Below are 23,991 nucleotides of genomic sequence, written 5' to 3'. Positions count from 1 at the left end.
TCCTGTTTACGAGGTTGATCAAACACAAGACGGAACTCCTCAATAAAACGGTCAAAAGGCAGGTGAGTGATGGGATGGCTGGCCAGAAATGCTTGAGCCCACTGGAGAGCTTTATTCCGTAATGCAGTGACTATCAGGGTGATTTTGCTATGGTCAGTTTGGTAATACCTTGGTGCTTGTTGAAAAATGACATTACACTGTAGTAAAAATCCGCCGCAGGCTTTGACATCCCCGTAGAAGGGTTCTGGTTGGAGGCGGAAGTTTTCTGATGACGTGGCGGAAGTAGGAGTGTTGCCGGAAGACGGCGGCTGAGTAAGCGCTGCGGGGGTAGAGACTTTTTCGGTTAGTTCCAAAAAGGTTTGTGTAATACCGTCTAGGCGATGAAGAAGGTCCTGTTGAGCCGAGGACATCTGGGCGAGAGCATCCGCTTCATGACTAAGAATCATTCCTTGCTGCGATATGGCGAAGCGGAGTCCTTCCGGATCAGCTGGGTCGGGCGTCTGGCCAGTTCGTTCTGTCATGGTATGTCTTAACTTGATGGACCCAGATGCTGGAACCCGGAAGAAAACCGAGGAGGCGAGAGGTAAGAGAGAGGTATTTTATAATTGGTAAGGAATATAGCTTGAAAGTTCGAAATATGGAGGAATGAGCTAGAGTCCTTGGCTTGAAGGTGCGGCGTGGCCGGAGGGTTTCGGCAGGACGTTTCCAGAACAGCAAGGCAGTTGCGGACGGCGGGACGTGGAACCAGGGAAAACTTCGGTGACCAGGTGAGCACCCGTGGATGTGTAATCCTGTAAGTGAGGCGTAGCAAGATTATTGAGAGGCAGATTAACATGGAACATGATACTAGATTTGACCAGACTAAGCACCGTTGAGGAACAACGAACTGGCGTAGAAGAGAGGCAGTGGATCTCCTTAAGTAGAAGTGGCTTGATGAGATGAGTGAAGTCAGCTGGTCACCGTCAGGAATGGAGCAGAGGAGGAAGGGGGGAGGAGTCTGACAGAGGCACCATGTCACAGTGTCTCGTTTTATGCTTCAATATGTTGTGTGTGTGTGTGTATGGGGGGGTGCACTGCATGTGTTTCATGTTTGTATCTTAAATTTGAAAAATGTTTTGTACGACGCTACTTTTGTGGGAACAGTTCTCTACATTTTAAGTAATTTCAAACTTGGTGAAAAGACTAAAGGCTAAAACTGAAGCTCGATCAAGCTTTGTGTGCTGAACTGGACTCAGACAGACACCTGCTGGAAAAACACCATGGAACACCTGCTGTAACATACGGAGCCCGGGATCTGACATGGGTAAAATAATGAAATAAAGCGTTCCCACAAAATAATATTTTAATATGCGTGGGAATGGAATAATATTCTGATAAACATTTATCCTTTTGTCACAGTTACAGGGACACTTTTATTTATCAGATGTATTCAGTGTTGCCAGATTTGGCGGTTTTGGTTCTAAATTTGCGGGTAAAAACGGCTTTGGGCGGGTTTGCATAATTTGGGCGGTTTTAGGGTTTGTTCGGCTGATTTTTTTTCCCCCTCATTAATATATAATAGCGGACTACGTTAGGCTGTGTGGCTTATGTACTGAAGCTCCGTGAACGGCAGAAACGCTTAATGGACCGGGCTCTGTCATCTAACCTGTTGTTGGGGGTGTGCAACGGCCCGCCCCGCCTATTAGAAATTGTGTTCTTAAAAGCCTGATACCGCGGTCACGTGTAGGCGGAGCTACCAGCTAAAGTAATTGTCTGATGCATGGAGCGATGTCTGTGTTTGTCAATGCATGGTAGACACGGAGAATGTGGAGAGAGTTCTGCATGGTAATCTTGTGTCCATGTTTGAGTTCATAAAATCATCCCAGAGAAATTCTCTGCTTCAACTCTCGCAGTGAAAGCTGTGTTTGAATCTGACACCCGTGTTTCCATCTGACAGAGTTTTAAGCCAAAGCCCTTCCCCCGCCTCTTTACCTGTTCACCTGTTCACATCCTCTGCAGCTGAGAGTTGTTTTCCACGCGCTCCTCAGTGTTCTACACAGAGAGCGCAACATACGGTCATTATAGCAACAGGCTGACACAATAGTCGGGGCGCTCTGGCGCAAGCGCAGCACAAAGATGAAAGAGCCGCACGCAGGTTATGTAAGGGTTCATGGCCGACGAAGTTACATTATCACTTTTTAACACACGCCGTGGAAGCCTGCATCCGTCCTCTTCGCGGAGGATGGTTGCTTCCGCGAAGTACGTTAAAAGTGATAATGCATACTTCGAAGGCCATTGACCCACTTATGCCATGGGCCCTTCAAAAGAAATAAATAGTAACCTTCACCTCTTACCGCTTTTTTTTATCCAAATGATGAAGCAATAGGTTGTTTTAAAGAAGCTGGCGCAGTGATATAGAACATTTAATATATGTGACCGGAACTTTTTTTTTCACCGTGCAGTTATCCTGTGGTATCACTTTTTAATGCACACTCAGCAGCCAATCAGAATTGAGTATTCACCCGGACCATGGTATAAAGAGTTCACATGCAGACCAAAAAGTTTATGAACTGAAAAGAAGGTGGAGCTGAGCTGTTGGCGCCCTCTAGTGTTCATTCAGTGGCTGTGCTGATGAGTACGGTGGCCGAGAGGTGCAAGACAAGCTCACATTTCAGATACAGCAACAGCAAATCCCAGTACAAATGAACAAATCACGAAACACAACAGCAAATACTGAAACACAACAGCAAATCATGAAACCCAACAGCAAATCATGAAACATAACAGCAAGTCGGGGTTTAGACCTCACCACAGTACGGAAACTGCACTAGTTAGAGTCTCTAATGACTTGTTATTGGCCTCAGAAAAGGGACTACTTTCTATTCTGGTCCTGTTGGACCTCAGTGCAGCCTTTGACACTATCGACCACAGTATTTTACTCCATAGACTAGAGCAGGACATAGGGATCAGAGGATCTGCTCTCCAGTGGTTTAAATCCTATCTGTCCGATAGGTATCAGTTCGTTAATGTAAATGGCCATTCCTCTCAGTGCACTCGAGTCAACTATGGAGTCCCACAGGGCTCAGTCTTGGGACCGATCCTGTTTACGCTTTATATGCTACCCCTAGGAAACATAATCAGGAAACACAGCATTAATTTTCATTGTTATGCCGACGATACGCAGTTGTATTTATCCATAAAACCTGACCAGAATGACCAGATAGAGAAACTGAACGCCTGCATCAGTGACATCAAGACCTGGATGACAATTAATTACCTCCTCTTGAACCCAGAAAAAACTGAGGTCATTATACTTGGTCCTAAAAACCTCAGAGATACTCTGTCTGCTCAGATAGTCTCCCTGGATGGCATAAGTATAGCCCCCAATTCCACAGTTAGAAACCTTGGGGTTTTATTTGACCAGGATTTATCATTTAAGGCTCACATATCTCAGGCGTGTAGAACTGCCTTTTTTCACCTGCGGAATATTGCTAAGATCAGAAATATACTTTCTAAGAGTAATGCTGAAAAACTCATCCATGCATTTGTTACGTCAAGGCTGGATTACTGTAACTCCTTGTTAGCAGCGTGTCCTAAGAGTTCCTTAAGAAGTCTCCGGCTTGTTCAGAACGCAGCAGCTAGATTGTTAGCTGGAACTAGCAGAAGAGATCACATCACTCCTGTGTTGGTTTCACTTCACTGGATCCCAGTTGATTCCAGAATCAAGTTCAAGATCCTCCTGTTAACCTATAAGGCCTTACATGGAATGGCCCCGTCCTATATTAAGGACCTCATAGTCCCTTACCATCCAATGAGATCACTTCGCTCGCAAAATGCAGGACTGCTTGTGGTTCCTAGAATTAGTAAAAGTACGGTTGGAGGTAGAGCGTTTAGTCACCAAGCCCCTGTCTTATGGAATAAACTCCCAGCTCATGGAAGAGAGGCCAACTCAGTTTCTACATTCAAAGCTAGACTGAAAACATTCCTCTTTGGACAGGCTTATTGTCAGACTAGTTAGTATTCAGAGATTATTTAACTTAATGTTAATTTGTTTAAATTAAACTTAATAATAACTATTTCTTTTAAAAGGCTGCTAGAAGTTGAAGCTGGGGTAACTATGGTGCACTGGGGTTCTGTCCTCTTTCCTTTTTTTACTTCTACCCTTCCTCTCTTCTCTATTCTTGATCATCATTTATCATTTAGTTCTCCATGCCTCTGTTTGGTGCAGTGTGATTCATGTATTGTCCCTCTTTTCCTCTCCCCTCCTGGGGAGTGGGAGTGCTTCCAGACTCCAGTTGGCTCATCCGTGCTCCAGTTCCTGACCGTTTACCTCGCCTTTGCTCCTGCTCCTACACCTGGCTGTGGATCCTGCCTCTGGCTCATCTCTGGCTCGTCTCTGCTCTGTACCTGACCGAGTACCTCGCCTCTGCTCCTGCTCCTACACCTGGCTGTGGTTCCTGTCTCAGGCTCGACTCGCGCCTTTGACTGTCCCCACAACCACGGCTGGATGAAGCTTGTCTGCTGGACTTTAAATATGTAGTTGTAGATTTAGATAAGTTAATTCTTCTCTAAGATTTCTGGTAAATCGCCTGTCCGTCCTGGGGGAGGATCCCTCCTTCATGTGAGCACCCCTGAGGTTTCTTCGTTTTTTCCGGAATCCGTTTTTTTTGGGAGTTTTTCCTTACCGCGAAGGGGGGTCTAAGGGCAGGGATGCCAGTACAGCTTAGTCAGTTTGTTAGTTCATTTTAGTATTTTTCTATTGAACTCTTTGTATTCGTGATCCTTTTGATTTCATGTTTTACTTCGAAGCCCATCGAGACGACTTTTGTTGTGATTTTGGGCTATACAAATAAAATTGAATTGAATTGAATTCAAATCATGAAACACAACAGCAAATACTGAAACACAACAGCAAATCACGAAACACAACAGCGAATCACGAAACACAACAGCAAATCACGAAACACAACAGCAAATCACGAAACACAACAGCAAATACAGAAACACAACAGCAAATCACGAAACACAACAGCAAAATCTGAAACACAACTGCAAATCACGAAACACAACAGCAAATCACGAAACACAACAGCAAATACTGAAACACAATAGCAAATACTGAAACACAACAGCAAACCACTGAACACATGACAGAGATGAAAACTAACAAATACTGAATTACAAAAACAATCTCGATACAAATGAAAAAATACAGAAACACAAAAAGGAAAGCGGAGAAACGGCGTCTAACAGAAACGGAACTAATTGTGTATTATTTTTTACATTTCCCTATTACTGTCTTTTTTATGTGGACATTTTCAATACTTGAGACAGTCCAAAAGCATTTCTTCAATTGTATTACTACAATAAAAATTACAACAACGTTTAACAAGGTAAAGTTTTTTCTTTTCCGGTATTAAGGGTATTCCCTCTCCGTTAAGACCACTCTAGCAAGAATGCTTCAGGACTGTTTCATGTATTTAAAATGTCCACATAAAGAAAACAGTAATTAATAACATTTAAAAAATCATACACAATTAGTTTGCTGTTGTGTTTCAGTATTTTCTGTTGTGTTTCGTGATTTGCTGTTTTGTTTCATGATTTGCTGTTGTGTTTCATGATTTCATGTTGTGTTTCAGTTCTTGCTATTGTATTTCGTGATTTTCTGTTGTGTTTCATGATTTGATGTTGTGTTTCAGTATTTGCTGTTGTGTTTCGTGATATTCTGTTGTGTTTCATGATTTGATGTTGTGTTTCAGTATTTGCTGTTGTGTTTCGTGATTTGCTGTTGTGTTTCAGTATTTGCTGTTGTGTTTCGTGATTTGCTGTTGTGTTTCTTGATTCGCTGTTGTGTTTTGTGATTTGCTGTTGTGTTTCTTGATTTGCTGTTGTGTTTCTTGATTTGCTGTTGTGTTTCGTGATTTGCTGTTGTGTTTCAGTATTTGCTGTTGTGTTTCGTGATTTGCTGTAGTGTTTCGTGATTTGCTGTTGTGTTTCATGATTTGCTGTTGTGTTTCAGTATTCGCTGTTGTGTTTCATGATTTGCTGTTGTGTTTCAGTATTCGCTGTTGTGTTTCGTGATTTGCAGTTGTGTTTCAGTATTTGCTGTTGTGTTTCGTGATTTGCTGTTGTGTTTCTTGATTTGCTGTTGTGTTTCTTGATTTGCTGTTGTGTTTCGTGATTTGCTGTTGTGTTTCATGATTTGCTGTTGTGTTTCATGATTTGCTGTTGTAGTTCGTGATTTGCTGTTGTGTTTCATGATTTGCTGTTGTGTTTCGTGATTTGCTGTTGTGTTTCTTGATTTGCTGTTGTGTTTTCTTGATTTGCTGTTGTGTTTCATGATTTGCTGTTGTAGTTCGTGATTTGCTGTTGTGTTTCATGATTTGCTGTTGTGTTTCCGTATTTGCTGTTGTGTTTCATGATTTGATGTTGTGTTTCGTGATTTGCTGTTGTGTTTCGTGATTTGCTGTTGTGTTTCAGTATTCACTGTTGTGTTTCAGTATTCGCTGTTGTGTTTCGGGATTTGCTGTTGTGTTTCATGATTTGCTGTTGTGTTTCATGATTTGCTGTTGTGTTTCCGTATTTGCTGTTGTGTTTCAGTATTTGCTGTTGTGTTTCGTGATTTGCTGTTGTGTTTCATGATTTTCTGTTGTTTCAGTATTTGCTGTTGTGTTTCGTGATTTGATGTTGTGTTTCATGATTTGCTGTTGTGTTTCGTGATTTGCTGTTGTGTTTCGTGATTTGCTGTTGTGTTTCAGTATTCGTTGTTGTGTTTCGTGATTTGCTGTTGTGTTTCAGTATTTGCTGTTGTGTTTCGTGATTTGCTTCTTTGTTTCGTGATTGTTTGTTGTGTTTCATGATTTGCTGTTGTGTTTCAGTATTCGCTGTTGTGTTTTGTAATTTGCTGTTGTGTTTCGTGATTTGCTGTTATGTTTCGTGATTTGCTGTTGTGTTTCGTGATTTGCTGTTGTGTTTCATGATTTGCTGTTGTGTTTCGTGATTTGCCTTTTTGTTTCTTGATTTTTTGTTGTGTTTCATGATTTGCTGTTGTGTTTCAGTATTCGCTGTTGTGTTTTGTAATTTGCTGTTGTGTTTCAGTATTTGCTGTTGTGTTTCGTGATTTGCTGTTGTGTTTTGTGATTTGCTGTTGTGTTTCGTGATTTGCTGTTGTGTTTCGTGATTTGCTTTTTTGTTTCGTGATTTTTTCTTGTGTTTCATGATTTGCTGTTGTGTTTCAGTATTCGCTGTTGTGTTTTGTAATTTGCTGTTGTGTTTCAGTATTTGCTGTTGTGTTTCGTGATTTGCTGTTGTGTTTTGTGATTTGCTGTTGTGTTTCATGATTTGCTGTTGTGTTTCATGATTTCATGTTGTGTTTCAGTTGTTGCTATTGTATTTCGTGATTTTCTGTTGTGTTTCATGATTTGATGTTGTGTTTCAGTATTTGCTGTTGTGTTTCGTGATATTCTGTTGTGTTTCATGATTTGATGTTGTGTTTCAGTATTTGCTGTTGTGTTTCGTGATTTGCTGTTGTGTTTCAGTATTTGCTGTTGTGTTTCGTGATTTGCTGTTGTGTTTCTTGATTTGCTGTTGTGTTTTGTGATTTGCTGTTGTGTTTCTTGATTTGCTGTTGTGTTTCTTGATTTGCTGTTGTGTTTCGTGATTTGCTGTTGTGTTTCAGTATTTGCTGTTGTGTTTCGTGATTTGCTGTAGTGTTTCGTGATTTGCTGTTGTGTTTCATGATTTGCTGTTGTGTTTCAGTATTGCTGTTGTGTTTCATGATTTGCTGTTGTGTTTCAGTATTCGCTGTTGTGTTTCGTGATTTGCAGTTGTGTTTCAGTATTTGCTGTTGTGTTTCGTGATTTGCTGTTGTGTTTCTTGATTTGCTGTTGTGTTTCTTGATTTGCTGTTGTGTTTCGTGATTTGCTGTTGTGTTTCATGATTTGCTGTTGTGTTTCATGATTTGCTGTTGTAGTTCGTGATTTGCTGTTGTGTTTCATGATTTGCTGTTGTGTTTCGTGATTTGCTGTTGTGTTTCTTGATTTGCTGTTGTGTTTTCTTGATTTGCTGTTGTGTTTCATGATTTGCTGTTGTAGTTCGTGATTTGCTGTTGTGTTTCATGATTTGCTGTTGTGTTTCCGTATTTGCTGTTGTGTTTCATGATTTGATGTTGTGTTTCGTGATTTGCTGTTGTGTTTCGTGATTTGCTGTTGTGTTTCAGTATTCACTGTTGTGTTTCAGTATTCGCTGTTGTGTTTCGGGATTTGCTGTTGTGTTTCATGATTTGCTGTTGTGTTTCATGATTTGCTGTTGTGTTTCCGTATTTGCTGTTGTGTTTCAGTATTTGCTGTTGTGTTTCGTGATTTGCTGTTGTGTTTCATGATTTTCTGTTGTTTCAGTATTTGCTGTTGTGTTTCGTGATTTGATGTTGTGTTTCGTGATTTGCTGTTGTGTTTCGTGATTTGCTGTTGTGTTTCGTGATTTGCTGTTGTGTTTCAGTATTCGTTGTTGTGTTTCGTGATTTGCTGTTGTGTTTCAGTATTTGCTGTTGTGTTTCGTGATTTGCTTCTTTGTTTCGTGATTGTTTGTTGTGTTTCATGATTTGCTGTTGTGTTTCAGTATTCGCTGTTGTGTTTTGTAATTTGCTGTTGTGTTTCGTGATTTGCTGTTGTGTTTCGTGATTTGCTGTTGTGTTTCGTGATTTGCTGTTGTGTTTCATGATTTGCTGTTGTGTTTCGTGATTTGCCTTTTTGTTTCTTGATTTTTTGTTGTGTTTCATGATTTGCTGTTGTGTTTCAGTATTCGCTGTTGTGTTTTGTAATTTGCTGTTGTGTTTCAGTATTTGCTGTTGTGTTTCGTGATTTGCTGTTGTGTTTTGTGATTTGCTGTTGTGTTTCGTGATTTGCTGTTGTGTTTCATGATTTGCTGTTGTGTTTCGTGATTTGCTTTTTTGTTTCGTGATTTTTTCTTGTGTTTCATGATTTGCTGTTGTGTTTCAGTATTCGCTGTTGTGTTTTGTAATTTGCTGTTGTGTTTCAGTATTTGCTGTTGTGTTTCGTGATTTGCTGTTGTGTTTTGTGATTTGCTGTTGTGTTTCATGATTTGCTGTTGTGTTTCAGTATTCCCTGTTGTGTTTCGTGATTTGCTGTTGTGTTTCAGTATTTGCTGTTGTGTTTCGTGATTTGCTTTTGTGTTTCGTGATTTGCTGTTGTGTTTCTTGATTTGCTGTTGTGTTTCGTGATTTGCTGTTGTGTTTCATGATTTGCTGTTGTGTTTCAGTATTCGCTGTTGTGTTTCGTGATTTGCTGTTGTGTTTCAGTATTTGCCGTTGTGTTTCGTGATTTGCTTTTTTGTTTCGTGATTTTCTGTTGTGTTTCATGATTTGCTGTTGTGTTTCAGTATTCGCTGTTGTGTTTTGTGATTTGCTGTTGTGTTTCGTGATTTGCTGTTGTGTTTCATGATTTGCTGTTGTGTTTCAGTATTCGCTGTTGTGTTTCGTGATTTGCTGTTGTGTTTCAGTATTTGCTGTTGTGTTTCGTGATTTGCTTTTGTGTTTCGTGATTTTCTGTTGTGTTTCATGATTCGCTGTTGTGTTTCATGATTTGCTGTTGTGTTTCATGATTTGCTGTTGTGTTTCGTGATTTGCTGTTGTGTTTCCGTATTTGCTGTTGTGTTTCATGATTTGCTGTTGTGTTTCAGTATTTGCTGTTGTGTTTCATGATTTGCTGTTGTAGTTCGTGATTTGCTGTTGTGTTTCATGATTTGCTGTTGTGTTTCCGTATTTGCTGTTGTGTTTCATAATTTAATGTTGTGTTTCATGATTTGCTGTTGTGTTTCTTGATTTGCTGTTGTGTTTCTTGATTTGCTGTTGTGTTTCGTGATTTGCTGTTGTGTTTCATGATTTGCTGTTGTGTTTTATGATTTGCTGTTGTGTTTCAGTATTTGCTGTTGTGTTTCGTGATTTGCTGTTGTGTTTTATGATTTGCTGTTGTGTTTCAGTATTTGCTGTTGTGTTTCGTGATTTGCTGTTGTGTTTCAGTATTCGCTGTTGTGTTTTGTGATTTGCTGTTGTGTTTCATGATTTGATGTTGTGTTTCGTGATTTGCTGTTGTGTTTCGTGATTTGCTGTTGTGTTTCGTGATTTGCTGTTGTGTTTCGTGATTTGCTGTTGTGTTTCAGTATTCGCTGTTGTGTTTCGTGATTTGCTGTTGTGTTTCATGATTTGCTGTTGTGTTTCATGATTATCTGTTTTGTTTCCGTATTTGCTGCTGTGTTTCATGATTTGATGTTGTGTTTCGTGATTTGCTGTTGTGTTTCGTGATTTGCTGTTGTGTTTCGTGATTTGCTGTTGTGTTTCGTGATTTGCTGTTGTGTTTCGTGATTTGCTGTTGTGTTTCAGTATTCGCTGTTGTGTTTCGTGATTTTCTGTTGTGTTTCAGTATTCGCTGTTGTGTTTCGTGATTTGCTGTTGTGTTTCATGATTTGCTGTTGTATTGTGATTTGCTGTTGTGTTTCATGATTTGCTGTTGTGTTTCGTGATTTGTTCATTTGTACTGGGATTTGCTGTTGCTGTATCTTAAATGTAAGCGTGTCTTGCACCTCTCGGCCACCGTAGACGAGGCTCCTCAGTCTACTTTGACCCCAAAATCTGAGCAAAAACCTGCAAAATCATCTCTGTAGAAAACAAGCGTTCAGCCTGCGTTAAACAACAATCATTATAAAGAATGGATGTGCACACCTTTTCACAACAATGATGCATAACAAAGATTGCCAGCGATGCCAGCACAAACTGCTATGCACCTTTGTCTCTTTCCCAGTGTAAAAAGTTTACAATTTCCGACTCTCACCCTTTATTCTATCAAATAAATTCACACTTTTTTGAGTTATAACTTATTTGGTGTTTTCAGTCAACTTGATTTGATATTTGTTTAAATATTTTCACCTGTGATGATAAGCCTCTGCTCCTGGAGCTCTGCTGTGAGGCCGAAAGAGACTTCAGCAAGTGCTTTAAATCTCTCAGCCAGGTAAATTGGCATGTGCCATCTCACCAGATTCCCTGGGGGCGGGGCAAAGAATGGACCAATTTAGACATTTATTTGCTTTAGTTCTTTTTTTTTTTTTTATCTTATTTGTGTAGTCTTTTTTTTCAACTGAAAGACTTCGTCTTTTTCAGTCTCTGTCATCTTTGTCAAATGTTTGAATTTGCCCCTATGTTTGAGGTAAATCTCAAAATGTCTCTATTACTGATTCCAGAAAATTGACAAACTTGAAACATTAGTAATTATATAAACTCTTAAAACAGGGCATCAAAGATTGGCTTAATAAGAAAAGAGATACTCATGAGTCTGACAGAGATTTAGACATTAAAAAGGGATTGTTGTGGCCTTTGGCAATGTTTGTGAGCTGAGGCCTGGATCCCTCATAGATGTTTTAAATCTGTTCATTTCTGGCATTTTTTGGATGCAACATTGCCTCCCTGCCTTCTCCTTCAAACCCAGACGCCCCTCATCCCAGATTTATGATAGGTTTTTTGTGTCATTTTAGCCTTTACAGTCCTGCAGGAGCAAATGCTAAATTGTCTGTTTGCTTAAAGAAGAACAAAGTTCCAAAATGTGAAAGCTGTCATATAAAGCTGTTGGATATTCTGGGTTGATATTCTGATCTCATTCAACATAAAATGATATTTGCATTTTATAGCACCTAAACAAAAGTCAAGGATATTCAGGGTTTCCAAATTATGATCTAAGATCAGCAGATTTCCTTTTCAAGCACCCCTGGAGCTCAAAAGAGAACAAAAAAACTGATGGGGGGTGATTGTATTACAGATGGAATGGTGTTTGGAGATTCACAACCCTCTGTGGGACATCTGTGGTGGGGGACTCCTGCAGCTTTGAGCACCTCCCCAACATCTAACAGCTGCTTTGCATAGGACATAAGTAATTATTTAAAAATAGTTTTGTCTGAAAACAGTCAGTTTGAAACTTTATTTAATGTCATAAATAAAATACAATTTTTATCATGTTAAAGTTTATTCATTGATTATGTTCAAAACCTGAAGGTTGTTGTCCTAAAGGTCAAGTAAAGCACATGGCTGTATTTTGACCCAAACCAGACAAACGACAACAATACAATGTGGAGGAAAAAAGGACAAAAATTAATGTCCTACAGGCCATCTCACACAGCAACTACGTACATGTGGCGTATTTTCCACAAATTAAATTTCAGTCTTTTTTCATAAATGTGTGATATATGTTTACATTTGTGGCTTTCCATGACCGTTCCACGTATGTCTAATGGACCTTTCACACATGTACCACCAATGTAGAACTTTTATATTGCGTATGCGGCACAAATATCACGTTAAAATGATGCAATCGACACACGAATCCCTAATGAACTGCATATTAACGGCACAACAATCAGACACGGTTCATGCTCGAGTCCTGATTGGCTTTTACGTTTACTTTAGTGTTCTTTGCGTGGTTTATTCGTACTTCTTCTGTTGTTTTAGCATGGTTTATATGTGATCTTCTTCCTCTTTAGGCTTTTCCCATCAGGGGTCGCCACAGCAAACAAGTCGCATGGTAAACTTGGCAATGTTTTACGCCGGATGCCCTTCCTGAAGCAACCTTCTCAAAACAACCGGGCTTGAGACCGGCACAGAAGTAGAGAAGGGAACAGGGAGCAGCCCGGATTCGAACCCTGGTTTCACAGACGAAAGGCGCCGCAAACCAGCACGAGCTAAACCGGCTCCCTAGCATGGTTTATATGTGATACATCTGTGAAAATTTTACTAAACCCTTGTTGTATCTTAGATGACCCCCCCCCCCCCCCCCCTTACATTGACATGTTCTCCCTACCATGACAAAGGTGGATAAAGGGGGAAAAAGATTTCATGTAATCCATGGACACCAGTGAAGATCACAAATCATTGAAGAAAAAAGGTTCAGTGCACTGTCTAGTGGGTCTAGATGACCCCACTCCCAATGGTAAAGTGCCTAGGATAGCACAAGGGTTACGAACCATAACTTTTCTCACTTTTCCCACGTATATTCACGTATGACCAATTTTCATCCATGTAACATGCGCCACATGTACGTAGTGCCTGTGTGACACGGCCTTACAATAATTAAAACGGTACAAGGAGAAAACACTTTGTAAAATAATAAAAATAGAAGAAGAGGAAAAAGGTCTGCTCTATTTAAAAACACACACACAGCACACCGCCAGTTTTGTTTTCCAAGAGTCTGGGGAAATGCAGTTTTGTTCCATGTGTGCAACCGTTGCATAGACTGAAGTCACTGGCTTTATTACATCCCTGTAATCATTCCTATTGATGAAACATAAACATAAATATATTTTATGTCACAACCAGACAACAAAGGTTTGAGGCCTTTAACACACAACCTGCTGGTTTCAAACCAGAACTGACCACTGTAGCACAGCCCAACAGGCTGAGACAGAAGCCAAAAACAATCAGTTTGTTTGAATGCTGAAGCCTAGAAGAAATGTGTGTTCTCCTACTTAAAAAAAAAGAGTTGTAAAACTTCTTCTCATGTAGTAATTCAGTGAAAACAGTGTTTTTGTGTTTTTTAACATGTTCTCGTGGAATTTCTCTGACGATGGAGGACATTTGTAATATAATTAAAGGTTCAAATGGCATTTCTGAGTATTTCTCTGTTGTAATCGTTATCAATAATGCCGTTTGAAAAATTTTCTATGTGTGATGTAGAATATACAATGGGCAGGCCAAAGTCTCCCTTCTCCATTCTGATCATCCACTAACAGACAAACAGATCCATGTTCGTCTTCATTTTCCTCGTCTAAGCTACGGATATTGATCAGAGCAGAGCTATTGGAAAGCTATGATATTGAACGTCATTTTTGTTGCACTGCTAATGTTAGGTTGGGGTTGTGAGGGGCTGTAAGCTAGGGGGACAGCGTGTAAACAGAGAGTTTCGGTATGGCAAACAGGAAGAGGGGCAGGCTTGCTCCACACCAACCGTCCTGCTGCTCTGCAGAAACTATGTCGTAGATTTTGGCTATAAACAGCATCATCATGATTAAAGGAGCACTGGGAACACTTTGAAAATAAATCAAAAGATGATCAGAGTGGGACTTTACTCTGTGTTCTGCTACATGTTTGTTGCAACAATGTCAATCATTCATCAGCTGAGGATTCTTCATTTGTGTCCAGTTTCAGTGTAAGGGTTAACACTGAAATCCAGGAGAAAAGGGAGATTTTGCTTTTCAAACCCAAGAGCACAACTTCAAAACAGACCTCTGACTGTTAGAATCCCTCATCACAAAACAGAGCTACAGTTGGAAATGAACTCCATTCATCCATCCACTTTCCAAACCCACCAAATCCCTGTTGCTGGAGCCTATCCCAGCACAGTTGGATGAAGGCAGGGTACTCCCTCAGGTGGTTTCCACCAAATCCCTTTTTTTACATAAATGAGGTGTGCAGTGAACTTTCAAAGAAAATCCAGCCGTTTAGCCGTTTTTGTAAATGTCAGGGAAGTGTGCAGCAGCAGTCACATGCCTCACAGACCAGAGTTAGGAACGTTCAATGGCACCTTACATCATGTGTCTGTAGGCATCTGGGTTATTGAAAAATCTAGTTCAGAGGCTGTTTGAGGAACAGTAGAGTTGCTGAGAGGAGTTTCAAGTGTTGGTTTGCATCACTTTTAGAACATCTTCAGTTATTGATCACAGGATGAGATTTTACCAAACACCAGTGACTCTAAACCAGAAGGTGAGTCTTTCTAAATGTCTGTTTTGTAAAATGTTTTCCAGTTTGCAGCATGAAAACAAAGACTTAGTGAGGAAATGTTAAACGTTTCCTGCTTTAAAACTAGAAACACACATGAGCTACCTAACTATCATGACTCCTCTCTTCATCACATGAGCCTTTAGGCCCAGCAGCCTTCAGAGGTCGGGGTCGTCTCCCCTGAGGGTGTTGAACTCCTCAGGAGCAGAGTACTTGTCGGTGCCCTGACCAGCGGAGTGACGGAAGCCTGCTGCGATCTCATCAAAGGTGCGGCCCTTCGTTTCTGGCACCTTGAAGTAGGTGAAGACGAAGAAGCCAAGCAGCAGGACGGTAAAGATGATGAAGACGTAAGGACCACACAGTTGCTGTCACCACAAACACAGTTTGATTAGTGTATGTTCTGCGAAGCCACTGAAATGTGTCACAGTGTGCAACACACTCCATTCCTACCTCAACATACTGGAAACACAACCCGACTAAAAAGTTGGCAGACCAGTTTGAAAGTCCTGCAACAGCGATGGCGGCGGGTCGGGGGCCCTGGCTGAAGAGCTCAGCAACAATGAACCAGGGGATGGGCCCGGGCCCGATTTCAAAGAAGGCCACGAAGCTGAAGATGGCCACAATGCTGACATAGGACATCCATCTGAGCTGGTCCTGAGCAGCACAGCACGGACCACAAGACTCATTCGTTTGCACTACACACATCTGTAGGACCTGGACATCAAACACCTACCTGCAGTGCCATGGCAACAGTTAGGAAAACTGCTGAAACTGCCATCCCCATCAGACCAATGAGGTGCAGGGGTCTCCTGCCCGTGCGCTCCACCACAAACAGCTGCACAGACAACAGAAGACAGGAGTTTGTGACTGTCTGTCTGAGAGCTTCCTGGCTTCTTCTGCACTTTCTCCAGAACAACTCACAGAAACCACTGTGAACGCTGTGTTGACCACTCCAGCGCCAATGGTTGCATACACAGGCTGGGCCACTCCGGCTCGCTCAAAGATTCCTGTGGAGTAGTAGAACACCTGCACAGGACAAGACAAGTGAAGGGCTGTGATGCCACAAAGATTCAAAACTTCACCGAAGCTGAAATGCTACAGGTCAGCACACCACTAACCCACCACATCCCCAGCATTCCTGTCATTTATAATAAAATGACTCCCAGGTTTTTAGAAAACACCCTCATATCCTTCAAAGAAACACATCCAACTCCAGGCGAGCTGACATCTCCACGTCTGTGTTTGGCTGTCTCACATGAAACAGACTCATAACAAACGAATGGGTTTATTTGGTCGCCAGTCCCGTTCTGGTGCAAGCTTTGACGTAGCTGGGAGAAAACATGGAGAACGTCTCATTTGATCTTGATGGTGAGTTTGGACTTACAGCGTTGATTCCTGACAGCTGCTGAGAGAGCTGCAGCATGATGGCAACAATCATGGGCTGGCGATAGACGGGAGAGCGGAACAGTTCCGCGATGGTCACCTTCTTCTCCCTCATCATCTTCTGGCTTTCCTCCCTCATCTCCTGGATATCCTCACTCACCTCGTCAGTGCCTCGCAGCTTCATTAACACTGGAAATAATAGGAATAATAGGAACCCTCTATCTGTTCACTATCTGCCTGCTTCTCTGGCCGTGAACTCTCAGTGTCTCACCGCTGCAGGCTTTGCTCTCCTCGTTGCGGTTGATTAGAAGATATCTGGGGCTCTCAGGGCAGAAGGGCAGCAGGACACACTGCAGGATGGCTGGCACCAAGGTGAAACCCAGAAGAAGAGGCCACAGAGAGGCATTCCCCATGATGGATTCAAGCCCAAAAATCTGCATGGAAACATCACAAAAGTTGACACAGAAGCAGAAAAAAAAGATTTCAGTCTTTAATTTCAAGACTAATATGATGAGGGAAATCTTACTTTTGTCAGGTTTTCATGATAATTTCAATGGAAAGATCATTATCACAGTAAAAATGTAAAAAGGCAGCAGCTGGAGGTAAAAATCCAAACCTTTTCAGCAGAAATTATCTTTTCTGCTGTCATTGTTTCTTTATTCTTTTGTCCTTAGTTTGAAGTTTCCTTTGCTTCACTGAATAGTTGTTTCGTTTACAATGGTCTCAAGCTCTATTTGTTTCTTTTGCCTTTTTCTTTTTGAGTAATGACTCATCTGACTGAGTTTTTAACCCGCCTGCCATCAGCACTTTGCTTGGGTTGTGTGTGTGAAATAGAGTAAAATCCCCTCAAGCATCAATAGATGGGTTTCTATCCTGTTTGTTTGCACAGTCTCTGTGAGTTGATGACCCTCGACCCTCAAACAGTGTTCAGTCTCTGCCTGAACATGCTGTGGGTTTAGAGTTACTGTCTCTACTCCAAATGACCAGAATTACATCCTCAGACACGCTGCAATCAACTTCACATTGTCTCGTCCCGTCCTGATTCTGAGCTGCTGCCATTCCTGAATAAGTTTCTCCTCTTCCTCATTTTTTAGGCTGACTTGTTGGCGCTTTTCCGTTCTCTAAAGTCTTAGTTATTTTTGTGAGGTCAACATTTGAAACCTGCAAAGGAATTTCACTGCATGGCTTAAAAATGTTCTGGGTTCTGATGTGTTTGAAAGACTTGTGGTTGGTGTTTTGAGTCTTTTCCTCTCACATGATCGGATACACATCTCCATACATGGTCCATGAATCCATACATCAAAGATTCAACTGACTTTGTACAATACAGACCCATTCTACAAGCAAAATGGATATAATCTAGATATTTATTATTGGTTTAACGTTTGAAACAATAAATTGAGATGTATTTTAACAGAAAAACAATTTTTTTTACTTGTAATAAACAAAAGCCAAATGTATTTGACATTACTGCTGCAGTGCTAGATTGATTTTTCATCACATTTTTATTGTTGATCTATCAAGACCTGACAATAGACTAGGAGGTACATAGGCTGATCTCCTTTTACAATTTGACCAAGTATTCCAGATCCTGCTGCCATAAATACTTGCAAATACTCACATTGATCTTTCAGAATAATTTACTCATTTCCAGTCTTGTTCCTTCATAAAGACAGTAAGCAGCCAGCAGCAGCTTCTCCAGTTGATCACTGAATAAAAGGAACTGAAAGTTCATTTCTTTTGACTGACCGATTCAGCTTGATGGATCTTACCTGCGCCACGAGAATGCCGATCACAACCCCAAGCTGATGCAGAGTCCCCATGGCTCCTCGGAGCGAGGTCGGGGAGATTTCCTCTACATACATGGGCACAAAGCCAGTGGAGAGGCCAGAGTGGAGACCCACAATGAAACGTCCAACAATGAGCATCTCAAAGGAAGCAGCCAGTTTGGAAAAGCCCATAAATGCAGCAGCAATGAAGGGTAATGCACTGGCCATGAGCATGGAGTTCCTCCTTTAGAGATCACACATAAAAGGGTTCACTTTAGGTTCAAGGAAAACGCTTTCTACTTACAGTAAAGACCCACCTGCCGAAGCGGTTAACAAAAAGGCCAACAGAGAAAGAGCCGAGCATTCCTCCCACAGAGAAGATGGCCACGGAGACCGACCACAGAGCTGTTAGAGCACTCTGAGAGATGGGCTCAGAAAACCTGCTGCTCCACGTTTCATTGTAGAAGCTCTCTATGATCTGAAACATGTGAAAAGCTCAAGAGATAAAGCAGATCGGACATTCTTTCATGGAGGTTTGGGTCAGAGTGGTTTGAACCTCAAGCAGACCTACTTTATCAGACATTTTTGTGGTAAAAAAAACCATTCTATTCATTCAAAGTCATCTCTGCTGACCTCTTCAATCATTCAGCTGTGCCAAATTAGTTTTTTTTGATTTGTAATTTCAGCACCTGCGACTCAAGTTGAGCAGTCGTCTCTAAGCACTAGAATTGGGAGTTCCATTCCCAAACTACTCCAGTCATGTGTCAGTGCCCTTAGGCAAGACATGAAACCTTCATTTGTCTACAGTGGATTTAGTTCAGTGGCGTGGCTGCTCCCTGAATGGTGTGGGGTTGTGTGAACAGGTGGATGTGAGTAGAGTGAAGAGTTCAGACTCTAACATGTCTGCATGCAAACATTTCTTATAGAAACATCTCCAGAACCCATTTCATGGTGAAACTGAAACCATGTGACAAAGTAATGCTGCAAAGAGGAAACATGACTGTGTTATGCAAAAGTGCAGTCCTCATGTTCCTGTTGGAAAAAGGATCCAGACAGTATAAGCTCTATAGCAGGTCTTCTCTGTAAAGGGTGGGAAACACTCCTTTTCCAGAAAACATTGACCTTTCAGACCATTTATGGTCAGAGGATGGTTTTCATGGGTTTTTTCTTTGGTTAACCTTCAAACAATGAGCAGCTGTTCAATAGGCGACCTTCATCTGCAAAGCATCATGGATAATATCTGCACAGACCAGACAAGCTTGGGACTGTGCATTCTACAGCATTCAGATAGATAGATAGATAGATAGATAGATAGATAGATAGATAGATAGATAGATAGATAGATAGATAGATAGATAGATAGATAGATAGATAGATAGATAGATAGATAGATAGATAGATAGATAGATAGATCGATCGATCGATCGATCGATCGATCGATCGATCGATCGATCGATAGATAGATTTAAGGCAGATGTTGTATTTAGAATGGATTTGACACCACAGAATAAGGTTTTCCTGCAGTATGAAAGGTCCAAACTAGGAACAATGAACTTGCTGCTGGATGATGTGGGGGAGCCAGAATGAGATTCTTGGTCATCACCACAGAACCACTGTCAGTCAGGTATGGTGGTTAAAACCTCAGTAATAATTGGAGACCATGTTTCACCATGTTCATTCTAAAAGTTATCCTGCTTTCATCTGTTGCACTGACACTCACAGTCTGAGGAGCATTGATGACGCCTGTGTTGTAGCCAAACTGCAGAGAGCCAATCACAGCCGTTCCCACAGCTACCATCAGGTTCGGAGTCACCTGTTATAGCAGAGACAATGGCACAGTGAGCAACAGACATCAGGTTCACATAAAAGAAATGTCTTAGATTTGACTGTTCCCACTGGGGCTCTCTGAAATAATAATAATAATAATAAACTTTATTTGTATAGCACCTTTCCAGATAAAAATCACAAAGTGCTTCACAGTACAACACGATAAAACAACAGTAAAACACAGTAAAAACACATGTACATTTGCCTCACAACACCGGATGATCAACCAAATGTTATGTTGTTATATTTTTTTCAAAAAATTACAAAAAATGTGTAGAACCCTGCTGAAAATAGTCATCAACACAAGCAAGTATATCCTTCCTGCCAGATATGCATGCTACTCCTGTGTCTGACACTGCTCAGATCAGGAAAATGCTTCTCACATCCCTGCTCACAGTCCAAAATGACTCCAGTCTTTACTTAGTAATTTTGCTTTTTATTGCAGAGCCTCATAAAGAAATCCAATTGATGATGATTGTAATCAGCACACTGCTACAGCATACAGCATACTGCTACAAGCATGTATACGTCTGGTTCTCTAGTGTTTTTAGGGCGACACATTTACCACCTGTCCAGATAAAAAGTGGCCTTTTGGCTAACTGGTACATTTGCAGAAATGCTTTTTAATGTGCAAAATCCCTGACAAATAAACTAATTATTACATTCATTAAATGGAAAAACTCAAGAAACCACATGCAGTTTATGATTTTACTATGATTCATAAGTTCAAATTTTATTTATGAAGATTTTGAATGTTTAGGTTTACGCTTTGTTTAAACTAAACTCATTTCATTTACACATTATGCAAACCTCTTTTATTACAGAAGAATTACATGATTGTTTGCATTTTCACATAACCTGTGGTTTTCCATCCATCTGCCAAAACCACTAAATTCCTAGAGCTCTTGTTGGGTGAGGGTAGATGTCAACCTGCAAGTTACCAGTCCATCATACATCATCATTTTTTTTTACTTGTCCTGTCCAACAGCTGAGCAAACAGATGAGAGCTGAAGGCCTCCTGTGTTGGACATATTTTACTTTAACACCAGGGGTTATTAATCTTCTGACAAACCAGAGGTATGTCTGAATAAACCCCTTTTGGAATCGAGGCCAAACTTTATTCATTTTAATCATATTTGAAAATCTTTGTGTTGGACCGGACGGAAAAGGAAAGGAGGTAAGAAGAGAGAGGGATGTTAGAGAGGGGGGGTAGGAGGGTGATTAAGGGAGGGGGGGGGGGGGTAACACCATGGAGCAGCATAAAGCAACAGGTTTCTGGATGGTTATACTTATTACAGTGAGGTTCAGATGTAATACACGTCTATAAGGGCGGGGCCTGTCCACACACACACTCAAATGTTGTAAACATACCTGTTGGCTCCAAAAATGTCCACATGTCAACATGTACACAATACAAATAATGTTCACACATGCAAACTATTTATGTAGAGGTGAGCTAACACCTGTGCTCAAGTGAGTGTTCATGTTCTTCTAAATAGGATGATGGAATGTAAACAGAGGGAGGGAGAGTACCCAGCCATCCCCACACCAAGACCCCCGCCACAGCAGCTAGAACCCCCCAACACCCGTACGGTGCCAGATGGAGAACAACCGCCCCCCGGGCGATCACATCTGCCACCCAGGCAGGGGCCAGCAGGACCGCCACGGGGGCCCCCAAAGCCAGAGAGCAGGGGGGCATGGAGGACAGAGAGTGCAAGCTCCAGCCCAACCAGGAGAGCAGCCCCCCCGGCGCTGGGAGGGCCCAACGCGGGGCGCAGCCCCAGAAGAGCGCCCACAGCCCCAGATGAGCACCTCATCACCACCCGGGAGTTCTGGGCATCCCCCCACCCCAACCCCAGGTACGAGCCAGAACCCCCCAAGGAAGACCCACACCGCACTCCAGGCAGCCACCCACAGTTGGTCCAGGAAGGAGCAAGGCAGTGGCCAGCTATCCCCGCCCAGGAGGAGGACACCCAGGGGAAGAGGGGGTCCACAGGAAGTGTTGTAAACATGGCCCCACCAGGCTCCCCCACAGTTGGAAACTTGGTGAGCCCCAGCAGTCAGGGGCAAGGACCAGAACCCACACCACAGGGACCAGGACACCCCCAGGGTCAGATGTGATGTAATCCCCGGCTCTCCAATGTATAGTCTTGAATAGTTCCCGTAGCGAAAACTACTACACTTGAAGTTTATTTGATTAAGTATACTTGAGCATACATATATCAAGTATACTATAGATCATTTAGTGTAGGAAGTACACTAACTGAATACTTCTTTATACTAATTGGAACATTGCTTTCTGAGTGAGTGCTAATGCCTCTTGTCGGGTCTCTGTCAAAAAAGAGATTTTATCTTGAGGGATTTCCTGGTAAAATAAAGGTTAAAGAAATAATTTTAAGTGTACAAAATGTAGGTAGTGCATGAAAAGTAAACTTTAAGAATAGTGTCTCACTTTTAGTACAGTCTAAGTATACTTGTAGTACTAGTTTTTCTGAGGGGAAACTTCGTTGCTTTCTTTAGATTACAATATTTCCCTTAAATTATTCTGAGGCATTACTTTACTCATCCACCAACTTTCCATCGCCTTCACTTACAGACACACACTTACACACACCATATTGAGTTTTCCTGTTACTCTTTGTTCATATTTTCATGCTAATTAATATCAAAATCAAGGTCGTTGTCCATATTTTTTTTCTTTGCCATTAGGTCCCTTAAGAAGAGAATCTACTTCCTGAAGTGTTGAGATTTTTCATGAGAATTACTCTTAAACACATTTTTATGTAAAATTGATCTTTTTGTATGGTGATTCCCTTCGCAAGACTAATTCATAAACTTGAGGTTCTAATCAAATATTTATATATATTTAATAAAAGTCAAATTCCTAATGGAGCTTGTCCTATCGACCATACAACCAGCAAGCAGGAGGCCTTAAGTCCTGAGGTGGTTAAACCGGGTCAGTCCATGACAGCAGGTGGTCCAGAACCTGCTCCAACTCACCTCTTCACCTCATTTCCTCTGCATCACTCTTTAACTTGAATGATTTTTTTGGATTTTGTCAACAGTTTTTATGAACACATCCATAAAAAAACTTCTAAACTTCAAAGTTTGTGACTAAGAAGCTCAAAGACTTACAACACTTCATGATCATGTCCTCATGTCTGCTTACAGGAAGACAAGAATAAATAGGGGAAAAGGCGTCCTGTTTAATTAGCTGTTGGCATGTAGTCTTTAGCCTTAAGTACAAACAAACGTTTGTACACACGACTGTTGTGAACTTCTCTCAGAGGAATGTGTCTTCTTTTCATTTTTGTTTTTCTTCACTTTGCAGTTAGACTTTCATTTCTTTATAATTGCTCAAAAATTGTCCAGACTTTAAAGTTCTTAATGAGACATTAAATGCTTCTGCACTCGCTCTCAGTCCTTGCTAATTCATTTTTTTTCTGTTGATGTGACACTGGAAGATGCTTGAATCCTTCAGTCTGTGTCTGAACGACAAACAAATAATCAGTCCTCTGAAATCAATTAGGACTGGATGGGTGTTAAAAACCATGAGAGGCTCAGAGAACTGTTCATCCAGACCACCTATGAACCTTCAAACTGGTCTGGACGTGTTGTACTGTTTGTAAACAGCCGTCTGCTGCTGCATTGCTGGTGTTTCAGGATCTCCTGTAATTCATTTGTGGGGGTCTCACCTTCTCAACAGAAGCCCCCCTTTAAATGGTTCTGAATCAGTGAGTCAGCAGTTACCTTGCCGCTGCACTCCATGCTGTCTGGCAGAGTTGGGCCTTGGCTGCAGACTTTGAAGAAGCTTCTCGTGGTGGGTTCTCTGTCAGGTCAGCAGAAAGCGTCACTATCACAGACCGGTTACCATGGCCCCGTGTCCGCCACCACTGTGAAGGTAAACACACCTTTTGCAGTTTCTCTCTCCATTCATCTAATGAGCTAAGAAGCTTACTGACGTCAGCACTAAGTGGATCTCTGCAGGCTGCTGAGGCTCTGCAGGGGCATTGTGCTTCCTGCTGTGATTGGCCCAGACAAACACACGGCACCACTAACACAAGTGCTGTCAGAGCGCTCAGCGCTCAGACTTCAACTGAGATAATCCAGAATGGATCATGTGTGGATGATACCCAAAGAGCTATCAGAACACATAAGTGGCGTTTTAGGCCATGAAATGGCGCCAGTCCCACAGAGAATGAACGAATGTTTTCTGAAGATAATCAATCAGTAAGAAGCACTGGATTTTGAATCTATCTGATC

At 41.5% G+C, this 23,991-nt stretch overlaps 1 protein-coding gene and 1 long non-coding RNA gene across 2 annotated transcripts; both read right to left on the bottom strand.

Moving 5' to 3' along the window:
* Positions 1–584: 584 nt before the first annotated feature.
* LOC110014716 lies at positions 585–1,057 on the bottom strand. Its single transcript, XR_002289714.2, has 2 exons — positions 870–1,057; positions 585–791 (listed from the first exon to the last, which is right to left on the bottom strand). It is a non-coding gene; the product is annotated as an uncharacterized LOC110014716 (long non-coding RNA).
* Positions 1,058–12,980: 11,923 nt separating this feature from the next.
* On the bottom strand, positions 12,981–23,669 carry LOC101161039 (solute carrier family 2, facilitated glucose transporter member 1-like). Its single transcript, XM_004086374.4, has 10 exons — positions 23,479–23,669; positions 19,622–19,714; positions 18,219–18,379; positions 17,905–18,145; positions 16,404–16,566; positions 16,134–16,321; positions 15,671–15,775; positions 15,483–15,584; positions 15,200–15,403; positions 12,981–15,114 (listed from the first exon to the last, which is right to left on the bottom strand). Exons 1-10 carry the CDS (start codon positions 23,494–23,496, stop codon positions 14,908–14,910), a joined length of 1,482 nt encoding a protein of 493 aa, XP_004086422.1. The 5' UTR covers positions 23,497–23,669; the 3' UTR covers positions 12,981–14,907.
* Positions 23,670–23,991: the final 322 nt, after the last annotated feature.

Source organism: Oryzias latipes, chromosome 7 (assembly GCF_002234675.1).
Source record: "Oryzias latipes chromosome 7, ASM223467v1".
NCBI lineage: Eukaryota > Metazoa > Chordata > Actinopteri > Beloniformes > Adrianichthyidae > Oryzias > Oryzias latipes.
The sequence above is the reverse complement of the archived record's forward strand: the minus strand, read 5'-3'. Positions and strand labels throughout refer to the sequence as shown.